The sequence below is a fragment of the Oenanthe melanoleuca genome, chromosome 17, assembly GCF_029582105.1.
Source record: "Oenanthe melanoleuca isolate GR-GAL-2019-014 chromosome 17, OMel1.0, whole genome shotgun sequence".
NCBI classification, from domain to species: domain Eukaryota; kingdom Metazoa; phylum Chordata; class Aves; order Passeriformes; family Muscicapidae; genus Oenanthe; species Oenanthe melanoleuca.
Window position 1 is genome coordinate 3,094,537 of NC_079350.1, and position 20,492 is coordinate 3,115,028.

Sequence of the window (20,492 nt, forward strand, 5' to 3'; positions counted from 1 at the left end):
GCATGGCTGAGTGTGAGGCAGCAACACCCTCTGGCTCCCTCCTTCCCTCCCCACACCACAGCTGAGCCTTGGCTGCCTCCCAGGTTTTCCCCCAGCACTGGGAGGATGAGAAGAAGCGTCACAAATTCAGATTCAAACCCCTCCATTCACGTGGCTCCTGCTGCCCTGCAGCCACTGCTCAGGGCTGCAAACCCTGGAAAACAGGAAGGGTTTTCCACACATCCCATTTCAGTCCTGCTCCTGCCCTGTGCGTGGCTCTGGGGGTGCTCAGAGCTGTGGGTGACACAGAGGTGTGCCCTGGGCAGATAGCACTGAACAGCCATCCTGCAGGTGATGAAATTTGGGTGTAGAGTTGTAGGGAGAGCCCTGGATCTGAGATCCCTCATCCAAACCATCCTCATGTGCCTTTCCACAGGGAGCTGCTGCTTAAAACCCATCACTGAGTGGAAAAGAGGGAGACTGAGGCTCCCTGCAGTTAATTTGGGCACTCAGTTTTGCCTGGTGGAGATTCCCCTGGACAGCTGTGCTCCCAAAGCTGGCAGTGCCAGCACACTGGGAACTCTCACACGGGGTGTGCACCATCACCTGCTGCTGGGGAGGGTGATGGGCAGCTCCAAAACCCTCCCTGCCAAGGAAAACAAGAGGGGGCTTTCTTTAGCCATGCATTGATATAAATAAACACAGGAATATTTCACAGCTCCCAGGGGATTTGCACTGTTGTGCTGAATCAGGGTGGGAGCAATTCTGTGCTCTCTGTGAGCCTGTGCAGGAGCTGGGCACACAGGGGAGCCCCAAATCCATGCCAGGCACTCTGCTGGGACAGCAGCTGAACCCACAGGCTGCTGTGGGGGTCTGGGGAGTCAAAAAATAATTCCAAAATGCCTCTGCTTTCAGTCTGGCTTGAAGAACCAAAACCCCATTAAAAAACTGTGTTGTTCCTGCTTTGGTTGGCCAGAACTGAAGTCACACACACACATACATATAAAATTTGAAATATAATCAGTTTTACACTTGAATGGGCTTGAAAATCAGGGCATCAGAGCAGTTGTTTCCATGTTTCTCTGCTGCCTGGCCCTGAGGAGAGCAGCTTTGTCAGGTGATGTCCTGCAGGTTTAGTGGCCCAAACCGTGCACCTCTGTCTCTCCCTACCCAGGCACAGTGTGGCAGGGTGACAATAACCTGAGCACAGCCGAATTTTGGAGTGTCACAAACACCCCAGAAGGCACTCCATTGGCGGTCAACCTCCTTTTTGAGGGGGTGGCCACCATCCCTGCCACGCTTGGTGCTGTGGGGGTCCCCCTTGGAGGGGGAACAGGAGGGGGTTTTGCAGCGCCAAAATGTGGGTCCCACCCACCCCAAGCCGGGTGTGAGGCTCAGCCAGCAGCCTGGGCCAGCTGCCCTGTCCCTCCCCGTGTCCCCAGTGTCCCCAGGGACTGGTGGCTGCCTCTTCTCCCCGGTGGGCTCAGCCCGGGGGTCCCGCCCCGGCCCCTCTCCCCCTCGGGGCGGCCGTGTTTGTTCTCCTCGCCGCTCCCGTTATCAGCTCACAACACACACAGGAAGTCCTGTCTGGGATTGTCCATCCCCGGCCTGATTTATACAGGAAGAAAAGCATAAAAAGCCGCCCTTCCACCTCGGCAGCCACCTCCTGCCTGTGCCTCCTGACGGTGCCCGGGGCTGCTGGACACGGGGTGGCCGGGCAGGGATGGCCATCGGGAGCCACCAGGGAGCACGGCAGGGTGGCCAGGCAGGGATGGCCATCGGGAGCCACCAGGGAGCACGGCAGGGGCAGCCAAGGTACCACAGATGGGATGGGATAATGGGATGGGATAATGGGATGGGATAATGGGATGGGATGGGGAACTGGCACTCCAGGCAGTGGGAGTGAGTGTCCTGGTGAGCTCTGAGTGGGTTTTGCCCCTGTTTGTGGTGCTGGGAGCCTTGGGGGTGGTTGAACACCCAGCACGGAGTGAGGTGTGCAGAGCATCCCTTGGAGCACAGGGGTGTGTAAAACATCCCTTGGAGCACAGTGGTGTGTAAAACATCCCTTGGATGTGTACAGCATCCCTGGGAGCACCCAGGTGTGTACAGCATCCCTTGGAGCACAGGGGTGTGTAAAACATCCCTTGGATGTGTACAGCATCCCTGGGAGCACCCAGGTGTGTGAGGCAGCCTCCACCTGCTCCTGGATCTGCTGTCAGCCACGGCTCTGCTCTCAGCAGAGCCCAGCCTCCAGCACTGCTGTTTTTAAGTCACCCCACTGGCACTCAGGCTGTTTTCACGGGGTAAATTTTACCTCCTGTGCATGTAGAGGCTGCAAACACTCACACAAATTCCTGTGAGATAGCTGGAAATTCTTGGCTAATCCCTTTTCTTTGTGTAACTCCCTTCCTTTTCCCTCTGGATGTCTCTGATCCATCACCACGCCGTCCATCCTCCCTGCTCTGCTCCCTGCCCTCTGCTCTCCTCTGTGTGCTGCTGGACTCACCCCAGACCCGGCTGGGATGTGGGGCAGGGACTGTCCTGACTAACAGCAGAGCCTGGATCATGCTGGGTGTGCACTCCAGGAGCTCAGCAAGCCCTCCCAGAGTTATAACCACGGAGCTGGGTGGTTTTCATGCTGTCTGCAGCTACCTGTGGCCCTGTGACAGAGTGCAGGCAGGAGGCTTTCAGTGAGGCACCCAGGGTATTTTGGGATAAAGAACATCTGGGATAACCAGGCACTGTCTGGCTGTGCAGGAATATGAGCAGAACATCACCAGTGAAAGGCTCTTGGTAGAAATAACCCAGCATATTTTTTCCCAGGGTCCAGCATTCATGTTACCAACTCCCAGAGCAGAGAATCAAACACAGAAAGAAACAGCAAAGCTTTGTCAGTGATTAAATTAATTCCAAGCTGGATTGGGAAGGGCTGGCAGTGCTTGGGAGGCTGTTGTGGCTGGAGCTGGAGCATCCTCAAAAATCCACTCACCTCTGGGCTGGGAAAACACGGATCTGCCCCGGCAGATTCTCACTGCTCCTCCCTGGAGCTGCCCATGGAGCTGCTCCCCCCTCTCTGCTGCCCCAGCACAGCTCCCCCGGCTTTCCCTGGAGGTAAGGACGAGAAATTGAAGCTGGTCTGGAGGCTCATTTGAGCCTTTCCCAGGCTCTGCTGCTGCAGATGGGGCTGGCCCGGGGGAGGCAGGTTTACAAACTGCAACAAATCGGGGTAAACGAGCCTGCCCCGCAGTCCCAGCAGCGGCAGGAGGGCTGGGAGCAGCACCAGCAAAGCGGTCCCAGACCTGACAGGGAAACTAAATGGTCTCTGCAAAGAGAAAGGGGGGTCAGGACTGTTCTTTCCTCTCTCCCACAGTGATCCCCATCCTAGGGCAGGTTCCTGCAGCTGGAGAATTTCCCCTGGAAGGGAAAGATAATCAGAAATTATTCTTGTGTGAAAGGCTCTCTGCTGGGCTGTTCCCTGGGATGGGGAAGGGGCTGAGCCATCCCAGCTCTCAGCTATCCCAGCACACTTCCCATGTGCTGATTCACTGGGAAAGTGGGGTGGGGGAACCACTGCCGGTTTTCCAGGGAAATTTTACAGAAAGCCACAAAATCCAGTTTATTCTTGGGTGGGATGAATAATTTCCCAGTTTTTACACTGCATTGCTGCCTCCTCTAAATGTAAATAAAAATCCAAGTGTGCATGTGCAGGAAAATAAAGCTGGCTATGGGATGGTGCCCTGTTCCTGGATTTGTTTTTGCATAACTCCAGTTCAGCTGCTGGTTGTCCCTATGGGCACCTCAAGTTATAACACACTGGTCCTGAGACATTTAATGTTTGTGAAGTCCTTACTCAGGCCAAAATAAAGAAAAATCACTTTGTGGGGCTCAGGTCTCGATTTTAATATGCAGAGTCCTGAGCCACTGGTGACAACAGAGCAAGAGTTATGGGTCAAGTCCTTTTCTTGGTTTGACCTGGTTTTATCCCACTGGCACCAGTGGACTCCTCTAGATTTCCACTGAAATATCTGGTGTGCAGCTCAGAGCAATATGGGCCATGGATAGTGTCAGGTCATTTTCCTCACAGAGCTCTGCAGAGCAGGGGCTGCTCCAAAGCTGAGGCTGAAGTGTAAAGTTTACAAACAGCCTCATGAAAAGCCTGAGCAGAAGAATTTGTCCTAGAACAGCAAAAGCCATTCCTCTTTTTTTTTTTTTTTTTTTTTTTTTTTTTGGGGGGGGGTTGAGAAGCACCAAAAATTCCCTTTTGCTTTAGCAAGTGCTTCCAGTTCTGTGGCAGACCCCCGTGGAGAGCAGTGAGAGCTCTTTGTGCAGCACAGGTATGGGGTCAGCCAGGCTGGTGGGGGCTGGAAAGTTTTGCATCTGTATGTGTGTCACTGTCCTGCTTGTGTCCCCTGTCCCCATCCATCTGTCACTCCAGTCTGGGGAGAGCTCGTGTGCCTGGGCACGTCCCATTTTCTGTGAGGGGCTGGAATTGCTCCTCTCTAAAGAGCAGCTTCCTGATGTGGGACTTTAATGCTGATCTATTAATTCTCCCTAATTAATCCTTCCATTTCCATGCCCCAGATACCTCCCACCCTCCAAGCTCTCCTACCAAACAGGGAAATGCTTCCAGCCCTCAGATGCTCCCAGGGGGATGTTGGATGCCCAGGCAGGTGCAGAGGGCTTGGAAGGCTCTAGGAAATTGGGGGTGGGTGAAAATCTCACCTGCACAGCCAGCCTGGGATCTGCTCGGGGTCAGCACTCTCTGGAGGTAAAACAGTGGGAGACAAGGAGGTTTTGACATTGCTGAATCCAAGAGGGAGGTTGGGCAGAAACATTTCTTTCCTGGCCTGGAGACAAGCATTAATATTAGATGTGGTGGGAGTACACATCTGGTGTGCAAGGGAGAAAGCTGTGGGGGAAAATGCAAAACCTCAGGCAAGGGAGGACTGTGAATTCAGGCAGCCAAAATCTCCTGCTGCCCCTGTCAGGAGCTCATCACCCTGCCATCAACATGCCAGCAGAGCTGATCTTCCCCCACTCTGAACTGCCCAAGGGAGCTTTGCCAGGCCTTGTCCTGGGGGATTTCCCTCCCAGCATAATGAATATTAGCACAGGAGACACAGAACCCTCCCTGAGAGCAGGGGATTAAATGCTCTTTTAATGGGCTGTGTGCAGTTCTTTAGCAGCTGACACGGGCACTTGCTCCAGCAAAGATTTGACCCAATGAATGGAACTGGGAACTTTCTGCAATTAAAATACTGGCAGAATTTTAAAATGCACTTAGGGATTGCTGCCTATCGCTGAGGAGGCTCCAGTGGAGTCAGCAGGGAGTGTGCTGGGTCCTGTGCTGTGTGTGGTGTCCTGTGAGGAGCTGAGGGGTGAGTCCATCCTCTTCCTCACCATCAAATTTGCACTTGGAATCCCAGGGATTCACGCAAAAGTTTCCTGGGCAGTGAGGGGTTTTTGTCCTTAAATGAGGATAAACGGCAAAATAGAGTATAATGGTAAAATACAATGTAATCGTAAAATAAATAGAGTGTAATGGTAAGATAGAGTGTAATGGTAAAATACAATGTAATGGTAAAATAAATAGAGTGCAATGGTAAATTAAAGAGAGTGCAATGGTAAAATAGAGTGTTGGGGAACAGCAGATGGGATCACAAATCAGGCAGGTGAGCTTGGATACACCTGGGAGAGCATGCCAGGTGCACTCCTGCTCTCTGGATTTTTGGAAAATCCCACCCAGGCAAAGCTGCTGGTGGGGACAGATCCTGCTCAGCACATCCCTTCTGCTCTGCTCAGCCCCTGCTCGTCCCCCTTGCTCAGGCAGAGGCACCAGGATTTGCCTGGGTTCCCCCTGGGATCACAGCAGGGTGAGGGAGGATGGGATGGGGATGGATTTCCTGGTGCCCTGCCACGGGTGTGACAGGTCTGTGCCTCTCTGGCACACCAGAGAGGTGTGAGCCCAGTGCCACGGGGACTCTGTGGCCTCCACCCTGCTCTCATCCCCCACCCTGCTCTGCAGGGATCTTTGGGAGTGTCCAGGGAAGGCCAGGTCCGTGGTGGGCGAGGGCTGGGTCACTGCTGGCTGTCTGCCTGACAAAGGGAGTGTGACACTGGGCTCTTCTGTCCTCACAGAAAGAAACCAAGATGCTCCTTAAGCAAAGGATCCCTGCCCAGGACACCTGATGGAGCACCGTGGATAAGGTGAGTTGTCTCAGCTGCAAAGTGAGATCCTGTGCTTTCAGTGTGGCCACACAGAGCAGCTCTGGCTTCCACAGGCATTTGGCAATTATTAGACAGTAATTCAGGCTCTGCTCATCTCCTCTGTACACCAGAAAAAAACCCAATAACGCTCTCTGCATAACAAGATAATTGCTGTGCTTCCAAGGCTCTTGGGAGAAGTTGCCTGTGCTGATGAAATTAAGGGAGCTGAAATCATTCCCCAGAGGTAGGATGGGTCCAGAGGGTGAGCAAACCCGTGTGAGATGTTGTACAACACAGAGCTGCACTTCCACCAGCACCAGCCAACCTTTCCCTGCTGCTGGGAGGGGTCTCCATCTCCAGCAGCACTTCAGAGAGGATTCCCCTCTTTCCCTTCTCAGGGAGGATCCCACCAAAGCTCCTTTTACACAGAGAGCCCCAAGCACCCATCAGCTCCCCCAGTTCCATCAGCAGCCCCAGCTATCCATGAGGAAATAGAGGGGATGGGCTAGTGATCCCAGTTGTTCTCTTGGAGCCATTATTGTCGAACTGGTAAATATTTCCTTTAAATGCTTACATGCTTTCAAAAAATTTACAGGGCTTAATGGGAACAAATATTCCCAGGGGGCTGTATCCTGCCATTCATTTGCACATCAGATCCCTGCTATCTTTAAGAATGGTTCTGTGCACGGGCAGGCGCCTAAGTCATTTGAGAAACAATAACCCTCTGTGCTCTAATTTTCCAGACAAAAACGTAGACAAAACAAGTGGCAATTTGGCACAAAGCGAGCTGCTTTGATAAATAACCGGGCATTTAAGAGGAGAAGCCTGCAGGCAGCTGGGCTGTCCCGGGGCAGGTGTTGGGCAGCAGAGCTGAGCCTGGTGTCACCCTGGAGGGTCCCTCTGCGGCTGGGATTCTGAGGAATCCTCTGAGCATCCTTTATGGTTTGCTGGAAGCCTGCTGGTTCATCATCCGCTCCTGCAGGGCTTTGGGATGGGCTCAGGGGGATTAATGGGCACAGTGGGAGGGTCTGGAGCAGGTCTCTAACCTCCTAAAATCCTCTGTGCTCACGGTGGGGGGTGCAGACCCAGACAGGAATTTTTAGTAAAGAGAATTAAACTTGCCCTGGCCGCTGCAGTGGTGATGGGGACATCCCTGGTCGTGGGGTCGGGATCTCTGGTTGTTAATCCCCTGCCCACCCAGGGCTGGGCTTGAGGGGCATTGAGGGGACAGCACCGACAGCGTGTCCTCGCAGTGTGGGGCTGTGGGGCTGTGGGGCTGTAGGGGTGTAGGGCTGTAGGGCTGTGGGCTGGGGGTGTGGGACTGTAGAGCTGTGGGGCTGTGGGGCTGTAGGGCTGTGGGTCTTTGGAGCTGTAGAGCTGTGGGGCTGGGGGCTGTGGGGTGTGGGGATGTAGGGCTGTGGGGGCTGTGGGGCAGTGAGGTTGTGGGGCTGGGGGCTGTAGGGCTGTAGGGCTGTAGGGCTGTGGGACTGTAGAGCTGTGGGGCTGTGGGGCTGGGGACTGTAGGGATGTAGGGCTGTGGGGCTGTGGGGCTGTAGAGCTGTAGGGCTGTGGGGCTGGGGGCTGTAGGGCTGTAGGGCAGTGAGGCTATGGGGCTGTAGGGCTGTGGGGCTGTGGGGCTGTAGGGCTGGGGGCTGTGGGGCTGTGGGGCTGTAGGGCTGTGGGGCTGTGGGGCTGTAGGGCTGTAGGGCTGGAGGGCTGTAGGGCTGTAGGGCAGTGAGGCTATGGGGCTGTGGGGCGTGTGGGGCTGTGGGGCTGTGGGGCTGTGGGGCTGTGGGGCTGTAGGGCTGTAGGGCTGGGGGCTGTGGGGCTGTAGGGCAGTGAGGCTATGGGGCTGTAGGGCTGTGGGGCTGTGGGGCAGTGGGGCTATGAGGCTGGGGGCTGTGGGGCTGGGAACTCATCCCACTTTGGGGTCACCAGGTAAGGCTCCAGATCCACCCAGGACCGCGGTCCCCAACAACCCTGTCCCCATCAGCGCCGACGTTCGGGACACTGGAGCGGTGTCCCCTCAGCCCGGGCGGTCTCGGGGGTCCTGCCGTGTCCCCCCCACGTCCCGGGGAGCCGGGGGCAGGTGTTGGCCGGCGGGGCGGGGGCAGGCGCGGATCCCCGGTGCCCCGGCGCTTCCCCCCGGGCTGGAGGCTCCGCTTTCCTGCCCGCCGGGAGCTCATTGGGCCGGGGCGGAGGGACCGGCTCGGGCCGGGGGAGGAAATGCGCGGGGGGCCGAGGCGAGGCGGCGACTCCGCGGCTCCGCCACCGGCACCGGCACCGGTGAGTCCCGGCGGGCGGGTCCGCCCGGGGCTCCGCACGGCCGGGGGGCTCGGGGCGGGGATGGGGGTGCCGGGGAGCGGGGCTCGGTGCCGCAGCGTGGGGAGCAGGGGGTGTGCTGTGCTGGGCCGGCGGGACGGGCAGCGCCGGGAGAGCGGGATCGATCGGGCTGCTGCGGCCGCGGGGAGCATCCCCGGAGCGTCTGTGTCCGTGCCTCCCGCCGGGACACCGTGTCCCTGCGGACACCCGGGACACCCGGGACACCCGTGTCCCTGCGGGCATCCGGGACACCCGTGTCCCTGCGGACACCCGGGACACCCGGGACACCCGTGTCCCTGCGGGCATCCGGGACACCCGGGACACCCGGGACACCCGTGTCCCTGCGGACACCCGGGACACCCGGGACACCCGGGACACCCGTGTCCCTGCGGGCATCCGGGACACCCGTGTCTCTGCGGACACCCGGGACACCCGGGACACCCGTGTCCCTACAGCTCCCCGCGACATCCGTGTCCCTATGGACACCCGGGACACCCGTGTCCCTACAGCTCCCCGGGACACCCGTGTCTCTGCCTTCCGCCGCGACATCCGTGTCCTTACAGCCCTCTGGGGACATCGGTGTCCCTACAGCTCCCTGGGACACCCGCTTCCCTGCCTCGCTCCGGGACATCCGTGTCCCTACAGCCCTCCGGGACACTGGTGTCCCTACAGCCCCCCAAAGCCCATGTCCCTACAGCCCTCCGGGACACCGGTGTCCCTACACTGCCCTGGAAAATCCGCATTTCTGTATCCCCCCGGGATAGTGGTGTCCCTACAAACCCGTGTCCCTAAAGCTCCCCAGGACTCGCGCATCCCCGCAGCCCCCGGCGGTTCGGGCTCCCTCCATGTAGCGATGTCCCCGTGTCGCCGTGTCCCTCCGGGCGGTGCCACAGCCCCTCCGCGGTGTCACCGTGCCCGTGTCACCCTCCGGGCGGTGACACAGCCCCTCCGCGGTGTCACCGTGCCCGGGTCACCCTCCGGGCGGTGACACAGCCCCTCCGCGGTGTCACCAGGGCCGTGTCCCTCCGGGCAGTGACACAGCCCCTCCGCGGTGTCACTGTGCCCGTGTCACCCTCCGGGCGGTGACACAGCCCCTCCGCGGTGTCACCAGGGCCGTGTCCCTCCGGGCAGTGACACAGCCCCTCCGCGGTGTCACCGTGCCCGTGTCACCCTCCGGGCAGTGCCACAGCCCCTCCGCGGTGTCACCGTGCCCGTGTCACCCTCTCCACGCCGCGGTCCCGCATCCCAGGCTGTGCAGGGAGCATCGGAGGTGTCCGGCAGGGAGAACCCATCCCCCTGCAGGTGATGCGGGAGCTCTGAGGGCACAGGGCAGGTTTGGAGCCTGCAGAACCAGGCCGGGCTGTCTGGAAAAATCTCTGTCCCGGGAGAGCCATCTCATCCTCTCCAGGGACTGGGTTCTCTCATCCTCTCCAGGGGCTGGGTTCTCTCATCCTCTCCAGGGGCTGGGTTCTCTCATCCTCTCCAGGGACTGGGTTCTGTCATCCTCTCCAGGGGCTGGATTCTCTCATCCTCTCCAGGGGCTGGGTTCTCTCATCCTCGCCAGGGGCTGGGTTCTCTCATCCTCGCCAGGGACTGGGTTCTCTCATCCTCGCCAGGGGCTGGGTTCTCTCATCCCTTCTCAGCCAGAGCAGATTCCTCCTGCTGCAGCCAGCTGGAGTTTTAGCCTTGGTTCTGTGTGCAGAGCTGGAGAAAATGCTGCTCACCTGTGCTGTGGGTTGTGTGTCCCCTAGGTTGCTGTGGTAAGTGAGGCAAGAGCAGAATTTTAGGAAATTAGGAGAATTTTGGGAATTTAGGAGAATTTTTGGGAATGGTTCTGGCTGGTGGGACAGAGACCCCCAGATTTGCAGGAGCACATGGTCAGCCAGAGGGTTTGCTGACCCCTAAGATATAATTTCACTTGTTTTTCATTTGAGAGGCTTAAAAGGCAGAGACAAAAAGTATTTATCTTTTCTGGATCATAATTTTTTTCTTTGTTAAGTTTTGTGCTTTAAAAAAACATGGAATAGATGGTGGCAACAGGTTGGAGGATCTTCATCAGCTTTAAAGAGGTTGATTTTTGTAAACCCATAAAAAAGACAAGCCTAGATTATCATATTTTCTACTTTTAGAGCTTTTTCTGGCGTGAAGCAACCATAATTTTATCACCCAGAGGGACCCTCTGAGCACTCGAGGTAGGGCAGTGCTGCTCCAGCTCAAAGTGAAAAAACAAACTCTGTATTTTAGGCTCATGCCCTGTGCTTCTTGCTGTGCCCACAAGGAAAGCCACGGGAATCCTGTGGGAGGATGGAGATGGTTGGCAGAGTTTGACTTCCAGACTTGAGGAGCAGCACTGAGAGCCCAGGATCTGGGGTTGGAGGGAGGTTTTGTGTCCCAGTATAGGCCTGGGAAAAGCTGGAGCCAAGGGGAGTTGGTGTGTCTGTGCACCAGCGTCCTTGGAATGTCTCCAGCAGGACTGAGGAGAGGGAAAACTCCTTCATTATTTTAAAAATAACTTCCCTGCAGGACAAGCAAAATTTGCTTTCCTGCTGGTGGAAGTACCATAAATTCATAATTAGGAAATGAAATTCATTGCTGTGTTTGAAAGAGAATGCCGAACTACAGGTTTTAAAGCATCAAAATCCTCCTTCCATCCTCAGGGGCTGGGCTTGCATGGAAATCTGCTGGGATATTTGATATTTGACATTTGATATTAAGGGCCAGGAAGGCACCAGGCTGGTTTCTCTCCAGATGTGAATCTCCATCTCTCCCTGCCTCAGATTTTTCCCCTGCACCAAGGAAAGGATGATCCTGAGTGCCTTGGAGACCTGCAGGGCCTGCAGATTTGCCATGGTTATTTGTAACAACCTGCCTCAGGGCTGGGATTTCCCAACGGAGTTTGGGGATCAAACTGCAATTTTCCAGTCCAATCCTGCCCCACAGCACTTGGGGATTTTAGAAAGTTGATTTGCAGCTTGATATCTGCAGTCTCAGAAGGAGGTTTCTTGTTGTGTAGCCTCCCCTTTCAGAAAGTTTAATCAGAAAAGTCTGATTCTATCTTTAATTGGTGCATGTTTAAGGTGGGTTTCTTTCTCCTTCAGCTGCTGCCATCCGGAGGCTGAGTGGTTTGTTTAAATGAGATATTGTTTAAACTGGATATTGTTACAAACCCTCTCCAGCCTTGTTTCCTATTTGTCCTCTGCTAGAAAATCAAAACCTCTCAGTTTGTGCCTCAGAACCGACTCTGCAGATGGTACATATGGCCCTTACAGCCAAGAATTTGTGTTTTAAAGAGAAGATCAGATTTCAGTGTGTTATGTGGTGGGAAACACAGCTTTACAATGCTGTGTGCATTAAGGAATGACAGGCCATTGTTTTACCCTCGATGCCTGGAACTGGCAGCAAGTTTCAGGCAAAAGTCATCCCTTCCCTTCCCCTCAACACAACTGAGCAGCCCCTGGTGCCCTGGGAGCATCTCCAGGGGTAAATCAAGAATAATTCCAGAATTAATAATGTGCCACGGTGATGAGATGAGCAGGGCAAAGTGGGTTTGTGCCTGGAGCAGCTCCTGCCTTGGTGGGGTTTTGTCCCCATGGATGTCACCAGCTGGGCAGGGACACCTCACAGAATGAATTAGGTTGGAAAAGACCTTTGTGATCATCAAGTCCTTTGATCAACACCATGTCCAGTGTTTTTTTAAGCACATCCAGGCACGGTGACTCCACACCATTCCAGTGCCCAATCACTCTCTCAGTGAAGAGGTTTTTTTCCTGGAATTTCCTGACGTTCACAGTGCTGCTGTCCTGCTTGCAGGGATCCCCACTGAAGGAGGAGCCATGCACTAGGAGCCAGCACACCCCAGGGTACAGCAGGACCTGCAGGAGGGACGGGACATGCGGAGCCTGGGCTGCCTCCCCTGGGGACTCCTCCTCATCCTCACCACCAGCACCCAGGGCTTTGCCCAGCCAGGGTAAGGCTCTGCTTTGTCTGCCCCTCCACCCATCAGGGTGAGGCACATCCTCTCTGGGCTGCTGGGGAGGTGGGAAAAGCTCTCCTAGCTCTCTCTGCTGCTGGCTGTTTGCTTTCTCACCGAAGCTAAAACATCTCTCAGAGGAAATGTCCCGGCTCTGTTTAACTCCATGCAGGCACACAAAGACTTTTCTGGGCTTTCTGTCCAGGAGAGTCAAAAACTCATCAGGCCCTGATCTGTTCAGGAGTTATTACTGTCTCTTCCAAGCACATCCTTCATGCATGTGTGAAATCCTGCTAGCACACACATCAAGCCTTGTGAGCAAGCTGTCATTGGGGGGTGCAGCTCCCATCAGAGGAGGATGCAGCTCCCAGTCTGATGGACAGAGGTGTGGAAAGCCCTGGGCTGTGCTTGAGCTCCCCAGGATGCTGCTGGGGCCCAGGATCCTGCAGCTCCAGCAATTCCCCTTCCCTCTCTGGGAAATGGGTCTGGGAGAACTCCCTGGATCCCAGCACAGCTCAGCTCCTGCTGGGTCTGAGGACACCCAGAGCTCAGTGCCCCAGTTTCTTCCCCAGCTGAGAGGAGCTGGAACTCAAAACCCGCCCCCAGACACAGCTCACATTTTCTACAAAGTTTGTTTTTACACTGAAATGCTCCTCCAGCATCAAACCTTTCACATTCTGTCCAGGACTGAAACCACAGCTGAATTCCTCGCTCACACGCACAGGCTGCAGCTAAAACTTTGTTCTGGATTTTACAAAGCAAACAATTGCCATTTAAAAATTGCATCTTCTATAACATTAATCACGAGGCTGAGAGGAGTTTTCTGGAGTTAATGGAAACCATCTGATGTCCATGCTAATTCCCAGGCTTTTTATTTTAGTTTCTAATTGAGCTGGGAGGCTGAGACAAGTAGATGGGTTCCTCAGTGGGACTGACCTGCTTGGGCTGAAAATTGTTGAAAAAAAAGGATGTTTAACCAAGACCACTTTGGCTGTTAACCTTGGGAAAGTTTTTGACTGGATAACACTTATCTTAGGAAGGCTGGGGAGTGCCTTTTATCCAACCTCTGTTTTCTTTGCGGTGAGCCTGACCCTTCCTGTGAAATCATTAATTTCTTGGTGACCACTGGGGCATCCTTTTCAGGAATGCAAAAATCTCAGAAAGGAAAAATCCGCCCAGAAAGTGAGTGATTTTAGGGGAAGGGAGACAATGAATGTAGTGAGTAAATCATCCCTAAGTCTGGGTCCCAACTGCTCCCCTGGGACGGGGGAGGAAGCGCCGGCACTGCTGAGTGCTCCAGAGTTGTGTCACTGACCCCAAACAGCTCAAAGTGGCTTCCCAGGTCACTGGGGCAACCAGCCACACTGCTGTCCACTAGCCCTGTGCAGAGAGGGGAGCTTGGTGTCCTGACTGCGGGGCTGACCCCAGGTGCTGTCTGTGGGGCTGTAGGGCTATGGGGCAATGATGCTGTGGGGCTGTAGGGCTGACCCCTGGCTGTGGGGCTGACCCCTCTCTGTGCCCAGCTGCAGGGTGTGCTGTCTGTAGGACTGTAGGGCTGTGGGGCTGTAGGGCAGTAGGGCTGTGGGGCTATAGGGCTGTAGGGCTGTAGGGCTGACCCCTCTGTCCCCAGCTGCAGGGTGTGCTGTCTGTAGGGCTGTAGGGCAGTGGGGCTGTAGGGCTGTGGGGCTATAGGGCTGTAGGGCTGACCCCTGGCTGACCCCCTGTCCCCAGCCGCAGGGTGTGCTGTCTGTAGGGCAGTGGGGCTGTAGGGCTGTGGGGCTGTAGGGCTGTGGGGCTGTAGGGCTGTAGGGCAGTAGGGCAGTGGGGCTGTGGGGCTGTAGGCTGACCCCTGGCTGACCCCCTGTCCCCAGCCGCAGGGTGTGCTGTCTGTGGGGCTGTAGGGCAGTGGGGCTGTAGGGCAGTAGGGCAGTGGGGCTATAAGGCTGTAGGGCTGTAGGGCAGTGGGGCTGTAGGGCTGTAGGGCTGACCCCTGGCTCACCCCCTGTCCCAGCCGCAGGGTGTGCTCCGCGGTGCCGCCGAGCCGCCGCAGCGCCCACGCCGAGTCCCACGTGCAGCCCGTGTACCAGCCCTACCTCACCACCTGCCAGGGCCAGCGCCTCTGCAGCACCTACAGGTGAGCCCCTGGATGGGGATCCCGGCCCTGGGGGCAGGAGCTGGGTGTGGGGCGCCCAGCTCAGCCCATCCTTGCCTTGCAGGACCATCTACAGGGTTGCCTACAGGCAGAGGTACAGGCTGGTGCCTGAGCCCACGGCCTCGTGCTGTCCTGGCTGGAGCAGAGCGAACGGCCACACACTGGGCTGTAACAGAGGTGAGGAGCTGCTGGCTCACCCCTGCCCATCCCCAGACCCTCACTGTCCCTGGAGGAGCCCCCAGCACCACATCTCTCATTTACCAACCCTCTGCCTGTCAGGTGGATTCTCCCTGCATTAAATTTTCAGCATCACAGCCCAAATGTGGTTCAATATCTGTTTAATTCCCAGCTTTTCTCTGCTGCCTCTTGGGCCTTTTTCCTTTGGGATCACTTATTACCTTTATAGTTACCAGAGGATAAATAAAACAAGTCCTTCCAGTCTAAATCAGCAGGAATGGATGAGAAATGCTTTCAGGAGGCCACAAATGCAAACCACAGCAGCAGCCAGTCTGTCCTCAGATGAGCTCAGAGCTCAGAGCTGCTGCCCTCCTCCTTCCCATCTTTGCTGCCTGCAGCTTCTTTCCAGCTTCTCTTCCTTCCACCCATCCTGATCCCTGCTCCCCCTGGGCAGCTCAACCCCGCTGTGTGGTGCTGGTGATTTTTGGGGTGTGCATACACCCAGGGGAAGGGAGGGAGCTGGGGACCCCCAGAGCTGCTGGGTGATGCTGTGCTGGTGTTCCCTTGGGGTGTGCACACACCCAGGGGGTAGGAGGGAGCTGGGGACCCCTGGAGCTGCTGGGTGATGCTGTGCTGATGTATTTTGGGGTGTGCACACACCCAGGGGGTAGGAGGGAGCTGGGGACCCCCAGAGCTGCTGGGTGATGCTGTGCTGGTGTGTTTTGGGGTGTGCACACACCCAGGGGGGTGGGAGGGAGCTGGGGACCCCCGGAGCTGCTGGGTGATGCTGTGCTGGTGGTTTTGGGGTGTGCACACACCCAGGAGGAGCTGGGGACCCCCGGAGCTGCTGGGTGATGCTGTGCTGGTGTTCCCTGTGCCAGCTCTCTGCTGGGAGCCGTGCCAGAACGGAGGGAGCTGTGCCTTCCCCGGGAGATGCTCCTGCCCCCCCGGCTGGACAGGACGAGCCTGCCAGACAGGTACTGTGCCCATGTCCCCCCTGTCCCTGCTCCCTGTGTCCTACCTGCCCTGCTGCTGCTGGGAGAGCTTCTCCTGGAAGCATCCATGGGGTTCTGGGTGTCCTTTGCCCTACACCAACCCCCAAGGGGTAAAGGGGGAGCTGTGGCTCCTATCAGAGCCTGGGGCATGTCTGATTCTGTCCCTCTGCACACCTAGTCCAGGGAAGGATGGAAGTGTGGCTCCCAGGGGAGGTCTGACCTTGCTTTGGCTGCCTTCCTGAGCAGCTCTGGCACCCCCATTTTCTCTGCTGGCTGCTCTGTGCTGGGTCAGTGTGAGCAGAGCTGTGAGTGCCCCTCTGTGCAGCACAGAGCCCTTGTGGGGCCAGCCTGAGATCGTGTGTTCCTGCTCATCCCTCCCAGGCTTTGTAAACTCTTGCTGTAAACTGAAACGCCCTTTTACTGCAAAGACTAAAAATCCATAAACCAAAAATATCCGGGGGTGGAGGGGAAGCCTGGTGATGTCCAGGCTCCTCTCCAGCACAGGAACAGCCTGGTGCTCCTCACAGCACAGGGAAATCGGGCAGCTTGGTGCTGCAAACCCCTGCCACGGCATTTCCCAGCTTTTCCCAGCTTTCCAGCCCCCTGTAAGGCAGAGGAGGAGCGTGTGGCACTGACCCATGCTGGGCCAGGCAGGGCTGAGCCCATCGCTGACAGCTCCGGCTCCGGGGGAAAGGATTTTCCCACTGCCTAAAACAGATTTGCCCGGGCGTGGGAAGCACTTCAGCTCTTTCTGCTTTGTGGGAACAGCTTTAATAACTCCCCCGTGTGAGGAGAGGTTACTGGGTTTTGTACACACTTGAAAGGCTGATAGCTCCTCACCACAGCTGGCTGGAACCAAAACCCCGGCTGTAAATCCGGGATGAGAGCTGTGCTCTGCCTGGCCAGAGCTGGGACATTTCTGACCACAGCTTTCATTTCTGGCTGTGTTGTGGGGGGAGCAGGAGGAGGGGAGGAGGTCCGACCAGGGCTGTCTCAGGCACTGGTGGTGCTGAGACACTTGGAGCTGTGCCTGGCACAAACACCAGCTCACTCGGGGAGCACTCACTGGGGTTCCATTGCAGCCCTCCTGTGCCTGAGCCACCTGTGCCCCTCACCCTGTCCCCTCCTCACTGAGCTGTTCCTGTGCTGCAGATGTGGATGAATGTGCCAGCCAGAGGCACGGGTGCAGCCAGCTCTGCATCAACACAGCCGGGAGCTTCCACTGCGCCTGCCGGGACGGCTTCAGCCTCGCTGCCGACCACAAGGGCTGCCAGCCCCTGGTGCCACCTCCTGCGACAGACACCTCCAGCCAAGCAGGTAACCTGTCCCCAGTTGAGTCCCAGCTGCTGTGAGAGCTGGGATAACACTCAGCATCGGGGGAGTGGCAGGAGATGGGAGAGGGGACAACAGCCAGAGCCCCTCAGCTTTATTCTCGCTGACCCAGGAGTGCTTCTGCCACCCAAACAAGGTCCCCTGAGCACAAACCCATCTGTGAGTGTGACCTGGCTGCGGCTGGAGGTGCCTGGGATGTGTCTGTTCTCTCCATCCTCGTTCCCACAGGGCAGGTCTGCAGCCTGGAGGAGCGGCGGGCGCCGCTGGTGCCGGCCCATTATTACTTTTGGTACGCGCTGTGACACTTCAAACTCGTACCGTGAGTAATAATGCGCTGTGGCCAGCACGGGCATCACGCAGCAAACACCTGGGACAGCAGGGCACCTGCCCCACCTGCCTCCATCCCTGCCCAGGGCACTCAGCAGGGAGTGTCCCTCCTGCCCAGCACAGCACAGGGCAGAGCTGGGTGGTTTTTGGCAACAAAAGGCCAGGATCCACCAGATCTCTTGTCCTTTAAGCATCACCCCACTGCATGAAACCCTCCCCACTTTGTTGCAGGTGCTGCAGCAGCAGGAGCAGCCTGTGCTTTTAGCAGCTGGACTAGATGTCAGCAGGTCCTGCAGATGCTCTGGGGGATGATCCCAGCGGGGCAGAGCCTGGGGGTGGAAAGCAGCAGAGCTTGGCCAGAGCCCTGCAGAGGAAAGGCCAGAGCCTTTCTCCCCAGCAGCTTCCACCTCACCTCAGCAGTGAGCTTTTACTCACTGACATTCCCTTGATCACTTTTTCAGGTCCTTCCAGTGAAATGAAGGAAGAGATGAAGGACCTGAGGAGCAGAGTGGAAGCGCTGGAGCAGGTGAGTTGCAGCACATCCCCCTGCCCTGTTCTGCTCAGCCAGCTCCCACCCGGGGCTGTTTGCAGCCAGGGTTTCCCTCCTCCCCGCTCTATTTTTAACATCCCAGCAGCAATCCCAGCTGTGCCCACAGCGCGGCTTTCCCAGCCCTTTGAACACAGCCACAGCCCTTGAGCCCTCCCTGCTGGGTGCTGCATCCCCCGGGCGGTCCTGCTGCCGGGAGGGGGGTGCACCCACAGCTCCCCTTCTCCCTGCAGAAGCTGCAGCTGGTGCTGGCCCCTTTCCACAACCTGATGCTGCCAGAGGATGTCGGTGCAGACCCCATCAGCCGCCTGTCCCACTCCCTCCAGCAGCTGGACAGGATCGACTCCCTGAGTGAGCAGATCTCGTTCCTGGAGGAGAGGCTGGAGACCTGTAAGTGCCTGGAGAAAGCAGTGGGGAAGGATCTCCCTGCTGCCATCCTGGCCACGGGGAGCAGATGTGGGCCAGCAAGATCAGTAACACATATGCCACTGTTAATCTGGATCTGCCTCCAGCTCAGCAGCCTGTAATTAATAAAGGATGAACACAAACAGCCCATTAGCTTCATTTCAAAGCTGTTTCTATGGCTGCACCATCTGACTGCCCTTGTAGCAGCCAGAAACGGTAGGATTGGCACATGGAAAGGTGGCTGTGGGGCAGAGCTGAGGGGAGCAGTGGGTCACGAGTGGCAGGCAGCACCTCACAGCTGCTGCCCCTTCCTGATCACTCAGTCTTTAGAAAAGAACCCCCAGCTCTTAGGAAATTAACAGTCCAAAAAGTCAATCAGGAAAGTTTAGGGAGCGTGCAAAAGTTGGCAGATTTATGAGCCTGGGAAGTTTTGGGCATTTCTTTTGGAAGTTTACAGATCAGTAAGGGCAGCAGAGGGGGTCTCCAAAGGAGCAAACTGAGCTCCCAGTGGGAGCTGTCATGTGTGAAATGGCTGGAGGTGGGGGGTCCTGCCTGGTGTCCCCACCACGCAGAGGGACAGCATCCCCTCGGGTCCCCGTGGTGCTCACCTTGACTCCAAGCAGAACACAACTGTCTGAACTCTTTTATTTTGATAGGCAGCTCTTTGCAGCTCATTTTTCCCATTAAATAATTCCAGAAAGTGGGCACGGCTGGGGTGTGCAACAGCAGCTTGCTGAGTCTTGGAAAGACTCAGGAGAAACTGGTTTGGGGCATATGCAGTCCCAGTTCAGTGCTTGCAGTAATGGCTGAGCGAGAAAAAGAATTCAAAGAACTTGTTTGAAGACAAAGTAGCTGCAAATAGACACTTAAAAACCATCTCAGAAAGGGGTAATTACCAGAACCACTGAGTGTTCCAGCAGGCTGAGTTTTCTAGTAGTGCCCTCCACATATTATTAGTGACAGCACAGAGGAATGTGAGCAGTATCACAAGGTAACATGGATTCATTCCAAGGGATGACTCCAAAGTCCTGAAATTAATTTCTGCCAAGTCTGTCTCAGCAAGCAAAACCTGTTTTTGTGTCTTTTCATGGTCTTGCAAGTCTCTGTAGGACACAAAGCTGTCCTGTCATACCCCAGAGAGCTCTGGGGCTCACAGGGCATCCATCCCATGGAGTTACTCAGCCACCCCTGTTCTGTGCCTGGTGGAGCATTTCCCAGCTGAATGCTACCCTACAAGTGCACTCCCCAATTAACTGCTCAGTGGGGATGTGTGCAATGACCAAAAAACCCTTTTCTCTTCTTTAAACCATCAGCAGAGGCACCAGGTCAGAGCTCTTCAAGCCATAACAATTTTGGCCCCTCTAGGTCTGAATTACCCCGATCCAGCACAGACTGTCACTGTCACTGGATTTGGGGACATTGTGCACAGAGCCCAGGCAAGGACTGTGACATGCCAGGGAGGTGAGAGTGACATTCCTGAGTGTGGGGGGATGGAGCAGCAAGTGTGGGTGACATTCCCAGAGGTTCAGCTCAGTCTCATTCTGCCTGGGAAAGACACAAACAAAAGCCAGGCTAATGACTGCATTTATTTTGCTGAATTTATTATTTTTTTTCCTCAATCTTCCCAGGTTCCTGCAAGAATGAACTCTAGCAGAGTGCCTGGGGACTTGGAGCAAGCTGAGTGCATCCACAGCTCTTATCTCTTATCTCCAGGCTGGGGGTGAAGCCACAGCATCTCCAGGAAGGCACAGGGTAGCAGAGGAGGCTGGGCTCCCAGCAGCATCTCCATCCTTCTCTCTGCCAGCTCACCTCACCACAGGGCACCAGTTCCTGCCAGAGGACTCTGAGCCCTCTCCCTGCTGGAGAGGCAGCAAATAAATGTCTTATCTCGTTCCATGAGTGCCTGGCTGTGCCTGTGTGTGACCTGGGGGGTGTTCAGCTTTTCCTTGGCATTATCCTGGGATAACATCTCCCAGGGAGCAGTGGGCACAGGGCTAGCTGTGCTGGCTCCCCTGTGCAGCCCCTGGTGCCTGAAAAGGTACTGCAAAACTGAGTGCCCATCCCTGCAGCTCCTGTTCT

General features: G+C 56.3%; 1 protein-coding gene across 6 annotated transcripts; it reads left to right on the forward strand.

The window, feature by feature from the left end:
* Positions 1 to 1,628: 1,628 nt before the first annotated feature.
* EGFL7 (EGF like domain multiple 7) lies at positions 1,629 to 20,309 on the forward strand. 6 transcript variants are annotated; one of them, XM_056504855.1, is made up of 11 exons: positions 1,629 to 1,794; positions 6,118 to 6,186; positions 6,585 to 6,735; positions 12,319 to 12,475; positions 14,490 to 14,612; positions 14,695 to 14,807; positions 15,689 to 15,784; positions 16,955 to 17,119; positions 17,923 to 17,987; positions 18,242 to 18,398; positions 20,042 to 20,309. In XM_056504855.1, exons 4-11 carry the CDS (start codon positions 12,399 to 12,401, stop codon positions 20,062 to 20,064), a joined length of 819 nt encoding a protein of 272 aa, XP_056360830.1. In that variant the 5' UTR covers positions 1,629 to 1,794; positions 6,118 to 6,186; positions 6,585 to 6,735; positions 12,319 to 12,398; the 3' UTR covers positions 20,065 to 20,309. The 6 variants fall into 6 exon arrangements, with proteins under 6 accessions (XP_056360830.1, XP_056360828.1, XP_056360833.1 ...); XM_056504853.1 differs by lacking the exon at positions 6,585 to 6,735; XM_056504854.1 differs by lacking the exons at positions 1,629 to 1,794; positions 6,118 to 6,186; positions 6,585 to 6,735 and adding exons at positions 10,158 to 10,268; positions 10,640 to 10,700.
* The last annotated feature ends 183 nt before the right edge of the window (positions 20,310 to 20,492 follow it).

Excerpts from the sequence above, each read along its gene's own strand:
- EGFL7 (XM_056504855.1), top strand. The coding sequence starts at position 12,399 with ATGCGGAGCCTGGGCTGCCTCCCCTGGGGACTCCTCCTCATCCTCACC. Across the intron at positions 14,808-15,688 it reads CACACTGGGCTGTAACAGAG|CTCTCTGCTGGGAGCCGTGC; the intron begins GTGAGGAGCTGC and ends TCCCTGTGCCAG. Across the intron at positions 17,120-17,922 it reads AGACACCTCCAGCCAAGCAG|GTCCTTCCAGTGAAATGAAG; the intron begins GTAACCTGTCCC and ends TCACTTTTTCAG.